Source organism: Condylura cristata, unplaced genomic scaffold, assembly GCF_000260355.1.
Source record: "Condylura cristata isolate star-nosed mole 26May11 unplaced genomic scaffold, ConCri1.0 scaffold00014, whole genome shotgun sequence".
Classification (NCBI taxonomy): Eukaryota; Metazoa; Chordata; class Mammalia; order Eulipotyphla; family Talpidae; genus Condylura; species Condylura cristata.
In genome coordinates this window covers 34629936-34644506 of record NW_004567115.1, presented here as the reverse complement: position 1 = coordinate 34644506, position 14571 = coordinate 34629936, and the positions used below count along the sequence as shown (strand labels likewise).

General features: G+C 39.9%; 1 protein-coding gene across 4 annotated transcripts in view; it reads right to left on the bottom strand.

The window, feature by feature from the left end:
• Positions 1-5801: 5801 nt before the first annotated feature.
• The window catches only part of CDV3 (CDV3 homolog (mouse)), a 12432-nt gene continuing 3662 nt past the window's right edge, over positions 5802-14571 (bottom strand). Inside the window, exons 2-5 of one of the 4 annotated variants that reach the window (XM_012725007.1) lie at positions 12617-12771; positions 9176-9335; positions 8053-8102; positions 7651-7924 (exon numbers count right to left, since the gene is read on the bottom strand). In XM_012725007.1, coding sequence (XP_012580461.1) covers positions 7917-7924; positions 8053-8102; positions 9176-9335; positions 12617-12771 — 373 coding nt within the window. In that variant the 3' untranslated portion in view covers positions 7651-7916. The other 3 variants (XM_012725008.1, XM_012725009.1, XM_012725010.1) reach the window with 3 other exon arrangements.

The following is a 14571-nucleotide window of genomic DNA, read 5'->3' as shown; positions in this document are numbered from 1 at the left end:
GGGGGGGGGAATGCACGGGATTATAGTGATGGCACATGGGTGACTTAGTGATGGGAAGCCTGCGGGGATTACAATTGAGATGGAAGAAAAAAATGTACAAAATGATGTAAAAATAAACTTTTGTAAAAAAAAAAAATACCCACAGACTAATATGTAGAATTGAGAGCCCAGAAATAAATCTGTATCTACATGGTTAGTCTACAGCAAGAGAGCTACAAGGACACTAAGTAGAAAGGACTGCCTCTTCAAATGGTGCTAAGAAACTGTACAGCCACATGCAACAGAATGAAATGAGACCACCAACAAAAATTACTCAAAATGGATTCAAGGCTTGGAGGGAAGACCTGAAACCATACAAATACATAGAAAAAATACATAGGCAAAACACTCCACGACAATGGCGTCAGTGTTGTCTTCAGGACCTTGGCTCTAATGGCAAGGGTAACAGCAGCAGAAATAAACAAATGGGACTACATTGAACTAAATAGCTTCTAAGCAGGGGAAAAAAAAGAAAAGAAAAGAAAATGAAAAACGCCCCACAAAATGGAATGGGAGAAAATATTTGCACACCATACATCTGGCAAGGGAATTAATATCCAAGATCTACAAAAGACTCACACAGCTCAACAGAACTAGCCCAATCAAAAACTAGGTAGAACTAAATAGGCATACAGATGGCCAACAAGTATCTGAAAAAATATTCACTTATCACCAGAGAAATGTATATGCACCTCACATCTGTGAAAATGGCCCGTATCAAAGACAGAAGCAAATAAGGGTTGGTAATAATTTTGGGGAAAAGGAATACATGTACACTGTGGATGGGGATGTATACTAGTCCCTCTGGAAAACAGTATTGAGGTTTCTCAAAAATAGATCTACCACATATGATCTAGAAATTCTATTCCTCGGTATCTGAAAAATGCAGAAATACCACTTGGAAGGGATATATGCACCACTATGTTTACTGCAGCCATATTCACAATGCCGAATTATAGAAAATTCTCAAGTGCTTCAGATTAGTAGATTAAGATGATGTGGTAAAGAAACACAATGCAATACTACTCAGCTATGACAAAAGATAAAATCTTGCCATTTATGACAACATGGATGGAACTGAGGTTCCCTCCCAGGGAGGAGGGTGGGGGAATATGCTAGGTAAAGTAAGTCAGGAATAATTTCACTCAATGTGGAGTGTAAAAAACAAAAACAAACCCTTGAAATCTCACTGCAGAACTGAGGCTTTCAGAAGTTGAGGTTGGAGAGGTGAGAGCAAAGTAGGGAGGGGACACAGCAGGGCTATGGGGGAAGGTTTTTTTAAAACAAGATTATTTATTTATGCATACAGAACTGGGGTACAGGCCAGAGTGCAGGGGCAGTGAGAGGATTCACAAGACAGAGTGGGGAGCAGAACAGGCTGACTGACGAAGTACACTGCTGAGGGGAGTGGCAGGCGGGTCAGGAGAGGTCTGCTGCGCCATGTGGATCACCTCTGGGGCAGGTGGGGATCGAACTCATGCTGAAGTGGCTTTAGCTTCTTAGTGCTGTGCTTTAACCCGCTGAGCCACCAGGGAGGGCCCAGCTTGCCCTTGATTTTATAAGACATTAAAATTCCCCAATTACAAGAATTTTTATGTTGTTTTCAATAAACATTTGGAGCAAAATAACTTACAGGAATATAAAGGTGAATGAGCAAACCACTCATGCAGCAAGGGTTATCATCACAGAACCATTATTATACCCTCTCCATTTGATGTTTTTTAAAATGTACCATTGGCCATCTAGTTAAAAAGATGCAGCATGTTTATGCACGCACACCAATTTTTTACCTATAAAAAAATTGGGGGAATGTTTATTGCTGCTTTATTCACAGTTGGAAAGACATGGAAACAGCCCAAATGCCCAAAAGTGGATGACTGGATTAAAAAGATGTAGTCCTTATACACAATGGAATATTACTCAGCAACCAAAAAAAAAAAAAACCACACACACATATGCCTTTTGCAGCAACATTGATGGAGCTGGGAAAGAACATGCTTAATGAAATAAGCCAGAAAGAAAAGGAAAAATACCAGATGGTTTCACTCATAGCAGGAGTATAATGGACCAGGCGAGAAAATAATAATGAATAGCTATATACCAGAGACATTTTGTGGGGGTGGAGTGGGGAATGGGATCAATAACAGTGCGGGAAGGGAAATGCACTAGACTATGGTGATGGCACATGGGTGATTTGGTGATGGGAAGCCCACAGGGATTACAACTGAAATGGAAAAATGCACAAAATGATATAAAAATAAACTATTACTAAAAAAAAGTTCAATAACTCGCAAAAAAAAAAAAGAAGAAATTGGGGGAGGGGGAAATGAAAGAACAGAGAAAACTATACCACAGTAGTCAGGATGTGCTCGAACCAGATTGTGGTTTTCTGGAGGGAGAGAGTTCTGGAGTGGAGCAGTGGGTTCCTTCATGGTAGACAGCTCCTGTGTGCGGCTGTGGAGCATCAGCTTCATCTTCAGTTTTCACTTCGAACCGCACAGGTGTCTGTTTCCTTGAGTGCCTGCCCCTCAAATTGGAATCCGTTTGTCATTGACAGCCGTTCTTAACAATAGGTTTTGTTAGTTTACCAAGTGCTGTATGTCTTACTCTGCACCACACACAACCATCTTGACCTGCCACCTCCTGGTTAGTAAAATCTTGACTTGATTTCTTGGCCTTTTTGGCTGACCATGGTGAGTATCCAAGTCCTCTCAGCTGCCACATCAGAGGTGCTAAGGCTGCACCCAAAGGAGCACACAAGCAGCTGGAGAGGGCATGCCATGTATGGGCACTCACCCCAGAACCCAGGTTGCTGTCATCTTTAAAAGGATGCCCAAGTTACTCCAAAATGCACGTTTGAGAACCAAACTAATCAGTAGACTTGCCCCACTCAAGGGGGTAAAAAACCAACTGCTTCCACAGTTGATTCAACCTTTCTTGGGGATGACATACTATCTAATCTCTGGGGTTAAAAAAAACCATCTGAGATTAACTTTTGAAATGCTATATGCAGACATTCAAAGTAATCAAGCTTATTTTGTACTTCTTGCCTCAAAATCCAAATGTCAAAAATTTTTCTGTAAAAAAGGTAAAATTATCCAACAGGAGAGACAGTGAAATAAATAATTGACAGATATTTCATAATGGTGAAGTGCAAAAATTTAACCCTGCTTTATAATTTGAACTTGGAAAACTGCTGTGGTCAAACAAAAACTTGCCACAGGCAAAGTTTGTACTAAGTTTCCTAAATATCACTGCAAAATATAGGAATTATAAATACTTGCAATAACCTTTTGAAGTGACTCCGAGATCTTTTTTTTTTAAGTTTACTTTTACATATTTTTGTGCATTTTTCCATCTCAGTTGCAATCCCCTTGAGTTTCCCATCACCAAATTAACCATGCTCCACCACCATAGTCCAGTGCATTTCCCTCCCTCCCCCCCCACTTTTTGACCCCATTCCCCACTCCAACCCCACAAAATGTCTCTGGTATATAGCTGTTCATCATTATTATTTTCTCGCCTGTTCTGTTCTATTCCTGCTATGAGAGGATTTTTTTTCCTTTTCTTTCTGGCTTATTTCACTAAGCATGATCTTTTCCAGCTCTGCTACTGTTTTAACTAAGAAACTGCCTGCCCCTGCCCTAGCTAACCCACGTTGACATTGAAGCCCTCTGCTCTATTACCGACCAACGGTGCAAGTTCCCTTGTACTCAACACACTGCGTTCTGTATTTGAGACACAGGATCTTGTCCTCACAGGCTTCCTGCTGCATCCTGACAGGATCCCTGAAATTTTCACTTGGGAGAAAGAATTCACAAGTGAAGTTAAGAGTTGGTACCCAGCTTCTGTGTCGCTATCCCCAGTTATTTGCAATTCTAGTTCTCACTTGGGCTACAATCTCAAAATGTTTTCAAAATGTTTGAATGACCTCAACCCTGAATCTTAAGATATGGGCAGTATTCCTCTCATTTATTCTTTTCTTTAATATATACTTTACAACCACTCATTACCTTTGTATCAAGCCCAAGAGAAACAATGCATAATTTGTGAGCATTCTGCAGGCCCCATTAGACCCCTAATTACAGTAGCTGGGTAAGGAGTTAAAACCATTACAAACCGGGCCCTCCCTGGTGGCGCAGTGGGTTAAAGCACTGCACTACGAAGCTAAAGCCACTTCCCCATGAGTTCAATTCCCGCCTGCCCCCGAGGAGACCACATGGCGTGGCAGACCTCTCCTGACCCGCCCGCTGCTCCCCTCAGCAGTGTACTTCATCGATCTGCCTGTTCTGTTCCCCACTCTGTCTCTGGTGAAGTCTCTCACCGCCCCTGAGCCTCTGGCCTGTACCCAGTTCTGTATGTACAAATAAATAAATCTTTAAAAAAAAAAAAAAAACCATTACAAACCTGCAGTTTCAGGACACTAGTTATTAGGATGTTTGATTCTCCTTCCAAGCGCTGATTACCAACCAGATTAACTTTTCTCCACTCCCTAAATAGATTCTGACTTCATTTCTTTCATTTTACCAATCTAGCCTGACCTCTCTGTCCAATTCCTGGTCCACACTCCCAAACACTTTACAACCCTTCCTTACATGTTCCTATTCTGAACCAAGTTCACACTCCAATAGAGGGAGATAGAAGCAACAAGCATGTTGCTGGTGTAGTAGGTGACAAATGGAGGGTCTTCTAACTGCATGTCCATATGGCCCCTGCTTCACACATAAAAAAAATTAACAAAATCTAAATTTAAGAGCTGAAACTACAAAACTTAGAACCAATAAATCAAGGGGTAGGGAATCAGGTAATAAAATAATTTTTCATAAATTCAAAGCACAATTTAAAGGCTGATAAACTGGGTTTCATGAAAATAAAAGGTTTGTTTCATACATGAAGATGGAAGAAAATATTTACAAATCATGTCTGCAGAAGAACTAGTATCTAGGGCAATATGCTAAACACTAATTATATATATATATATTTTTAAAGATTTATTTATTCATTCATACAGAACTGGGGTACAGGCCAGAGATGCGGAGGGTGAGAGGATTCACCAGAGACAGAGCGGGAAGCACAACAGGCAGATCGATGAAGTACACTGCTGAGGGGAGCAGCGGGCGGGTCAGGAGAGGTCTGCCACGTCATGTGGTCACCTCCGGGGCAGGCGGGGATCGAACTCATGCGGAAGTGGCTTTAGTTTCTCAATGCAGTGCCTTAACCCGCTGCACCACCAGGGAGGACCACACTAATTATATTTTTAAGAGTGACTTGGAGAAAAAAACTTGGGAGTGTTTATCCTACTTGAGAAAAACTCAAGTACAAATACTGTGCAAATTGTTAACATTTCAACTACAGCACCAGAAATGACTTGAAATATACTTTCTCTAGTTTAGCAACCTAGGTACTAAAAATTCAGACTAAACCCTGGTATTTGGCCATTTAAGAAATGCCTCCTTTTTCCTAAAGTACAAGACCACTAAATATCAATCCCCCTTGCCATGGTTTAAAATAACAAGTTTAGTATGGCAATGACAAAAGTACGTGAATTTTCAGCTTTGCAGCCACTTTCATACCAAATCTGTCATTTTAACTAAACTCCCAAGTCTATAAACACTTCTCAAAGTTCACTCCTGAGGTGAGAATAGTATCATCCTCCTTCCTATCTGTCAAAGAGGAATGACATCAATGCATTATTTTCAAAGAGGGAATAAATTAAGGGTTAAGAATAAAAAAACCAACACTCCAAAAAAACTATATATTTATACTTTTTATTGAATTTGTTAATGTTACAAGAGTTCTTGCACTGCCAAACCATGCCTGAGAATTCAAAGAAAGAAATGGTACAATGGACAGCCTCATCAACCCATCATACAGTATATTAAAACTTGATTCATGTGCATTTTGATAATTTCACAATCTTTTAAAAAGTTACAAGAGTTGGAATTTCAAATCTCCCGCAGATCTCCAGATCTCTGTCCAGTATGCCATTAAATAACTTTCATCTCAGTTCATTCCTCTATAACATAACCCAACAAAATTTTGCTGGGTCAAAAATGCATACTTTTCAGGGAAAGTAAGTGGCTCGAGGTCCAAGAAATTATTTAAGATTTTTGGTTCCCAAATGAGTTTTCAGTTTAACCAAGAATCCCTGGTTTTTCACTTAATCATCCAACCTTTCCATGGTTGGCTCAGCTACTCATCCAAACAAACCAGAGAGCAGACGTACTGCCTGCCACCTCAAATATTATGGCCCAGAATTGGTCGGCATGTCCCGTCAGGTGATGCTGTAACCACCTAGGAGTCGGAGTCTTGCATGACACTTGCACCCAGGCTGAGTCCCCTACAGGGAATGCTCCACGTCAGGACTGCTTTACTCACCCACTCGCTTCACTCTTGCCGGCAGCAGGTCTCCAACTCTTGCACTTGGCAAAGGGATTTATTATAGAGAAACCCAGGCTCTACCAAGTGGTCACATACCACTCTGAAATATTTTAATTGAACTAAAGATAAAAAACTAGTAAATTACCAGACTATCTCATGGGATGGAAATAAACTTTCAGAAATCACAGGGAGCTCACTCGAGCCCCTAAAGACCAAAATTGGATATTGTAAGCTGTAATTATTAAAAACAGAAGTGCTACATCACCTGTCTTTTGCCCCGACTCTCCAAATGAGCAACATAAAGAACATACTGAAAGGTTGACAACAGAGCTATGCTGGGACAATCACTGCACTTATGTCTGACACCTTAAATATTTGGGCACAAGTGTACTGGAAATTCTGCCAAAGATCATGCAAGATCCAAGAAACTTAAGTGGGCTAAGTGAGGTTCTGCTCACCTTGCTTTGAATTTGTAAGGACAGGTCAGTGTGGCCGAAGCAGAAACCATGCTCTTTACCCTTTCCACTGCAGCTTACTTCACAATTTAGACCTGATTCGAGGAGGCTTTAGCAGCACCTGAAGTAGAGCCTCCTGCATCCACTGCCCTTGACATCAAAGGTAATTTGGTTCCACTCTAGGGATTGGCAAAGTCATGAGACACTTCACAATTCTAATGCATATTTCAGGTTAATTAACCATGCAATATGCTCAATCAAAGAACTTATTCAAAGTCAGTGTGTAAAAGGCCTTAATGTGGAACAGAGAAAGCACTATCCAAATAAAAAACTAAAAGAAACAAGATCATTCCCTCCCCCACCCTTTTCCCCCACTCAGTGGACCCAAGTTTGGTTGAATTTGTGGTTACCTCAGAGTACAACTCAAAGTTGAAATTAGAAATCACAGCCCTACAGATTATCTGAACACATCAGTTCTCTTGATGGGTATGTTCCAGAAGTCTAACACAGCCACAGCCCACTATGGAGTATTTCTTAAGGGTGGGGCACAGGACAGGTTAATTAAGGTCACTTAAATCTTCATCTTTTACAGCAGATCAAAACCCAGATGACTGACTTTCTGCAGGATTTCTGATCCAGTAGAGCTGGTTTCAAGTTTCATATCGATACTTAATAGCAGTAACCTTCTTATCCAGAAGTTGTGATCCACATGAAGTCCACAATGAGTGCAGCAAATCTGAGGTAGTCAACCCTTACGAAGGCTCAGTATCTGAACATAAAAAGATTTTGAAATGACCACTGGCTGCAGTTTGCTTTGTATTTGCAAAGTAATTATGAAAGAACACTGCTGAATTTAGCGCACACATGTATGAGACAATGAAAATCCCCCTAAATACAATACACATTAAAAGTAGTTGTGACACTTTCAACTTCCATAGTGCAATAGGCTCTCGATCACTTAAACTGAGTGGTCTGCATCAGTTGCTGTAGATCCAGCAGAAATCAGATGATGAATGGCTGTTCATGGTGGTTAGCTGTGCTCTAGTTACCTTAGAAGGGTTAGCAAAGACCATTCGTTAATTGTACTGAGTGTGGCTGCTTTTCTGATTTTCAAGCACAGCATACTGGTTGTCTAGCTGAAGTTTTAGGGCCTGGTTTTTTGAAACCTCGTCCCTACCTCTATTTTTGTGTTTTACTACTTCAAAGCTCTTCTCCATTTCTTTATCCCTAAGGGAAAAGAAATGTAATCAGTAAGTATTTCTGGGTCATTTTGAAAATATTCTTAGTTGAATCCAAAAAAAAAAAAAAAAAAATCACCCCTTAAGAGAATCTTGAAGAACATGAGAAAACTGGTATATGTAATTCCTATCAAACCATAAAAGGCTTCAATTCAGCAAAACAGCAAAACACTGTCCTGAAATTGTATGACCCTATTTTTATGACGACAAATTCACTGGGTAACTTTTAACTGCAAGCCTAGTTCAGGACCAACTCAAAGACAACTGGAATTAATGATAGGGCCATTTCTTCTAATACTTACTTTTAGCGACTTTATTTCTCTGCATAAGGACAACAATTTTCTCATTCAAGTTTTACTTATAATTTCAATGATTTGTCCCCACTTCTACTTTACAGAAATGGGATCAGATAAAGAGGTGTATGGTGAATCACTGCCCTTCCTCAGAGGTCCCTTATTTTGTAGGACAGGGCAGAGCAGCAAGACCAAGTAGAGGTTTAAATTGAAGTCAGCTGTGCTTTTGCTCAGGGGCCAACAGTCACCCCAAAACCCATTATTCCATCTGAGGTCATTTACATTTACTCCCATTTTATTAACTTTAATAATTTCATGTCCCTAAATAAGATGTGGATGTGTCATATGGTCATTTAACTCCAAGTAACGTTCATTTTAAGTACCTGCTAAAATAAGATTTTAATATTACATTATAAAAAATGCCAACATCTTTCATCTATATTCACATTAACTGGGATTACATGAAATGACTATTACATTTCTACTTCCCACATTATAAGGAATACATCAGCAATAATGTACTCATGTAAAGAATTTTAATGAAATGACACTAGTCAGATGTAGACAAACATAAACCAGAACAGAAACTTATAGCTTATCTTTTATGTGCTTTCCCTTTGTCCCCCTCCCCCACCCCACAGCCCTATCCCCTTTCCCCTATCTGGGCATACAAGTCTCACCTTAATTCTCAACTGCCTGTTGGTTGTAACCTTGTCTTTTTAATAGGGAGCAAACCCACCCCAACCAGGGGCAGGATGTGCCTACTTACTTCCGGCTTTCTACATGCTTGGCAGTGGACTGCAGGGACGGGAACTGTGTATCGCTGTATATCTCTGGTGGTCCTTGTGGTGTTTTCCTTGTTGTGGTTAACCGGGCCCCAGGAGGCCTATATACACCACTAGTCATTGTCGTTTCTGGGGTTTCTGTAACTAAAGTTATGAAAAGTCCTTTTAGAAGCTATTCAAATGCATTAACATTTCAATAAGTCATTCCTGCGATTACATCATTTAGCAATTACAGAAAAAGACCAGTGCCTGACATAAGGAAGACACTGGACAACCCAAGTTATCTGAGAAAATGAAAGTGAAAATATTCTACTTTTATGATAAGATAGTTGGCCAACTCCTCTTCCACAGCTACTTGAATTAACTATGTAGATGAGTTCTAGAAGTCAACTTATTGTAAATGGGGAAAAAATCTACTAGACTTGGGAGACAGGGACTGCCTTTCAGAGAGTATGACTTTAGTCCAGTTTACAAATCAGTGAATGTTGATAATCACTTCTTTACCTGGTTGGTGGATTAAGTAAGATGCCATGTAAAGAACTTATTGACCTCTCCTGTCTCACTCGGTGCTCCCATCAGCATTGTGTTTCAGTCAACGCACCTTCTGCTCCCCACTTTGTCCTTGGTGAACCCTCTTACCCCCATACCTCTGGCCTACACTCCAGTTCTTGTATGCATAAATAAATAAGTCTTCAAAAAAAGAAGCTAATAAAAAAATGAGTATCCTTAATTACTTCATTGCTTCTATATCAGCAATGGGTTTTCTTTTAAGCTTCTTCCTCTATTTCCTTGTACAGGTAAAACAGGAAAATATAAGCAGCTGGGTAGTCCAAAGTCCTCCAGTTTTTTCCCCTCTGTTTAATTTCCCATCAGAAATGGATGGGAAATTTTGTTCTTCACTAATCAGAAACTTCATTTCTACATCGTTTACTAACTGAAATATAATGCAGTCATTTGAATACTTCTATAGAGGCTTATTTCCTTATATAACTTTAATCACACAATAAAAAGTTATAACTTAGCATTCATTACTTACTGAACAACTACTATGTGTCAGGTGCTGACCTAAACTACACAGTGGGGCTAAAAACACAACAAAACCCCATCTTCATGACAAGTATACTCTAGCCATTACACGCATGTGGATATTTAAATGAAATAAAATTAAAAAGTCAAGTCACCAGTGGCGATTACACTAAATAGTGCTATGGCAGAGGGAGCAAAGAATATACGTAAAAAGAGCTGTTATGCCAAAAAGTAAAGCAGGAAGAGCTTATAAAGGGAGCACATGATAGGTGGAGCAGAATTTGCAATAAGATAGTCTGGAGGGTCTCAGAGATGAGGTGGAAACTGAACAAAGGCCTTTCAGAAGTAAGATGCAAACAAAGCTAAGGTTGACAGACAAGTTAAATTCAGTCCAACTACTGTTTCTGCAAATGTTTCACTGAAATATATCTATACTCACTATGTATACATGTCCTCTGCAGCTATTTCCGTGCTACTAAAACAGCTAAATAATAAAAACAATCTGTATGGGTTTCAATTTATTATTGATCCTTTGGGAAGAGACAAAAAAACAACAAAACCTGTAAACTCCCTACAAAGAGTAAAGCAAATGCATGGATGAAATTAAAATCACAAAAGGTCTACAGTAGCAGTGTGCTTGGTATAGTCAAGGAGCAGGAGGCCCAGATCAGATAACAGAAAGAAAAATGAAAGAAATGGGGTAGCACAGGCAAGGAAGAGGTAGCACAGGCAAGGAGGTGAAAAGCATCTTAAGTTTTTTTCCCTCCAAAGATTAATTTATGTATACAAGAACTAGGGTCCAGGCCAGGTGCAGGGGGTAGAAGATTCACCAGAAACAAGAGTGAGGAGTAGAACAGGCAGACTGACTGAAATACACTGCTGAGGGGCAGGAGATGGGTCAAGAGAGGTCTGCTGCGCCATGTGGGTCACCCGGGCAGCTGGGAATGCAACTCATGCTGCAGTAGCTGCGGATCGCTTCACAGTGCTGTGCTTTAACCCGCTGTGTCACAAGGAAGGGCCCAGCCTTTATGTTTCTAAAACTGCAGCTTCTTACTCAGATAAGATACAAATGGAGGATTTGAAAAGCACGTAGAGACAGTCTGCCCTGAAGAGATCACCATTCTGGCTGTTTGTTGTGTTGAAAGCAGAATATATAATATATAAAAGTATATAAAAAGAAGCAAGCAGACAAGGTAAGAGATGACACCTCAGTAACCCATAAAACGACAGTCCAAAGCCAGAGTGGCAGCAATGGAACTGATATAAAACAGCCATATAATCAGTCAAATTTTTTTTTCTTTTAGATTTATTTATTTGTGCATACAGAACTGGGATACAGGCCAGAGGCTCAGGGGTGGCGAGAGGCTTCACCAGAGACAGAGTGGGGAGCAGCGGGTGGGTCAGGAGGGGATCAAACTCATGCGGAAGTGGCTTAAGCTTCTCAGTGCTGTGCTTTAACCCGCTGTGCCACCAGGGAGGGCCAGTCTGAATTTATTTTTAAAGTAAAATCCAGAAGAACTTACTGGTAGAGCAGATACACAAGTACAATTTCAGACCTGAGACTGCGGTGCTGGTAGGCAGTTAATATGTGTTGGAGATTAGGGAAAAATCTGAGCTGGTGATGCAATTTGAGTTGCTGAAAGAGACTGCCAAGGGAATAAGGGTGCCAAAGAGAAGATACCAGTGAAGAGTGAGAACCAACAAGGGAGCGGGAGAATGTGAGGGGTCCCAGAAATCATGAGAATAAAGTCTCAGAGAGGTGCTCAAACCCTGCTGATAGGGTAAATAAGATGAGGACTGAGGTTAGGGGTTGAATTTAGGAATGTAAGAGCCAATAGGGATCACTGGTACATACTACCTGTTCGCTCCAACTAAGACATAGTTAAAAAAAAATTAAATGAAGAAAAACACAGACTAGAAAAGATGAAAAAATGTTCTAGCACAGCAGATCTATCTAAATTCTAACATTAAGATACAGGATTACTTGCTGTGCTTTTTTATTCTGTATAGAGTAACAGGCATACACACTGCTTAAAAGTGTTTCTTAAACAACTTCATTACTGTCCTTCTAAAAAACCTTTTTCCTATTCTCTTACTACTCTTTACTACTAGAGAGAATTCATAAAATAGTAAGAACAGTACAATGGGAAACAGAGGGAAAATTAAATGACAAAGGTCATTTGTATTTAGTGAGTTACCAACAATTGGGTAATTGTGTTTACCTGTAAGTTTAAGGAGCCTACAAAAAAGCATGTATCTTAACCTCCAAATGTTTGACAGTCATATATAAATCTATCTCAGGAAAAGAATCCCACTCATCCCACTGTAAGTATGCATTCAGTTCAAAGCTAACCATATCATACATAAACAGCTTTATCAAAATGAAATATTAAAATTACCAATTACTGGAGCAGGTGGTGCTTGTACTGGGGCTGTTTTATTCCAGGGACCTGAAGATTTTTCTGTACCACCACCACCACCTCCTCCACCTCCACCTTCTTCCCAATTATCACCTGGATCTTCTCTCTTTTCATTATCATCTTCTTCCTTTTCACTATTGGAAAAGAAAACAAGATTTCAGTTACAGAGCCACCAGAAAAATATCAGTCCAAATTCTTCCTCTCTTTCATCTGTGTAGTCCTGTAGAATTCAATCTCTTCAAAACAAAACTGCTTTTCCTCACTTGTTTGAAAGAGAGTAGTAAGGATTTTAACCTCAAGCATGGGAACTTATAATTGATTTAACATTAAAAGAGGATTTCACTGCTTAAAGTTTAGGAAACCACTGAGTCTCTGCTCCCCTTTTTTGTACTCAAGAACACTGAAAAATACTTGATATACTGACATGTCAAGTTTCTGACAACCTGTGTGATTAGTCATGTAAGAGCAGGACCCTAGTTGCCACTTCAAACAACTAAGGAGAGAGGACCTTCTACCCTGAAATGTGAAGAAAAGAGTTACTAATTAAAGTATAATGATTAGATTTCTGAAGGACCAAAGTGTACAGGCATTTCAGTAAACATAATTTTAGGCATCAAAAGGTTTCTAAAAGTGGTACAATTTCATTTGCTAATCCCCTTAGCATATTACAAAGTACTCTCAAAACCAGAATTCACATTCCACCTGAGGAAATGAAATCAATGTTCTGTGTTTATTTCAGTGCCAAAGATTTTATTATTGAGTCTCCACTGTCTTCTGACAGTGCTAGAGGGTACATAGAATTGGTCTCACACTATCGATGTATCCATCACCTACTAAAAAAAAAAGAAAAGCAAAGAAAAGACTAGGGCCTCCCTGTTGGCCCAGGGGTGAAAGTCTCAGCACTATTCAACTATCCCTGGTCAGAGAGCTGAACCACATGGTGCACTCAGCAATGTTATTTCAGTAGATTTTCCTGTTCTGCTACCCACTCTGTCTCTGGTGAATCCACACATTCTCCTCTCCACAGCCCTGGGCTACACCCCAGCTCTTGTATAAATAAAGAAATCTTAAAAAAAATTTCAAAGACCATAAGAACTTGGTCTTTGGCTTATCAACTATTATAAACACAAGTAACTGCCGAATCAACGTTCCTTTTTGCAACCCTTTGCCCTTGTTGCTGATGTGTCTGGCACAGATTACTGACCTTTTCCCTACATTATTTTCCCTGATAATGGTGACCTTTCCTGTCTTTAGCTTATCAATCTCTTTAGCCATTCTATCTTTCCTCTCCTATTAACATGAGTGGTCCCTAAAGCTCTGCCCTGGCCTTCTACTTAAGACATTTTCTCCTTTGGGTAACTGCTCCACAACCATGGCGTAATGATATACAGACTATTTCCACCCTAACTGAGTGAGTGACCCTATGAACCTCGCAGCTTCTCTTGGCTTCTGGGAAAGGGCCTTTAAGGGTGCATTCCTTCATTTATATTAAAACAAGTTCTGGCTATAAGACAAACTTGAATAGCTAATGGCTCCTTTAAAGACATTTAGCAAATGGAAAACATCCTATAAATTACCCATCAACCAGAGATGATTCCATGACTGGGACCTAGAATGGTAATCAATCTGAATTTTGAGCAATGTAGTCTGAGTAAAAAATGGAGAATGTACCAAGTCACTCTTCGGTCTCCCTTTCTGTTGACACACAGTAGAACCCTATCCAGTTATGCGAAATGCTGTTAGGCCTACCTATGTTACTGCAACACTCATGTCATATAGACCAACAATTTACTTAAAACCTGAACAACTAGAATAATGTTTATAATAAAATGTTCTAAAAAAGTAGCTGAGGCCCTCCCTGGTGGCGCAGCGGGTTAAAGCACTGCACTGAGAAGCTAAAGCCACTTCCACATGAGTTCGATTCCCGCCTGCCC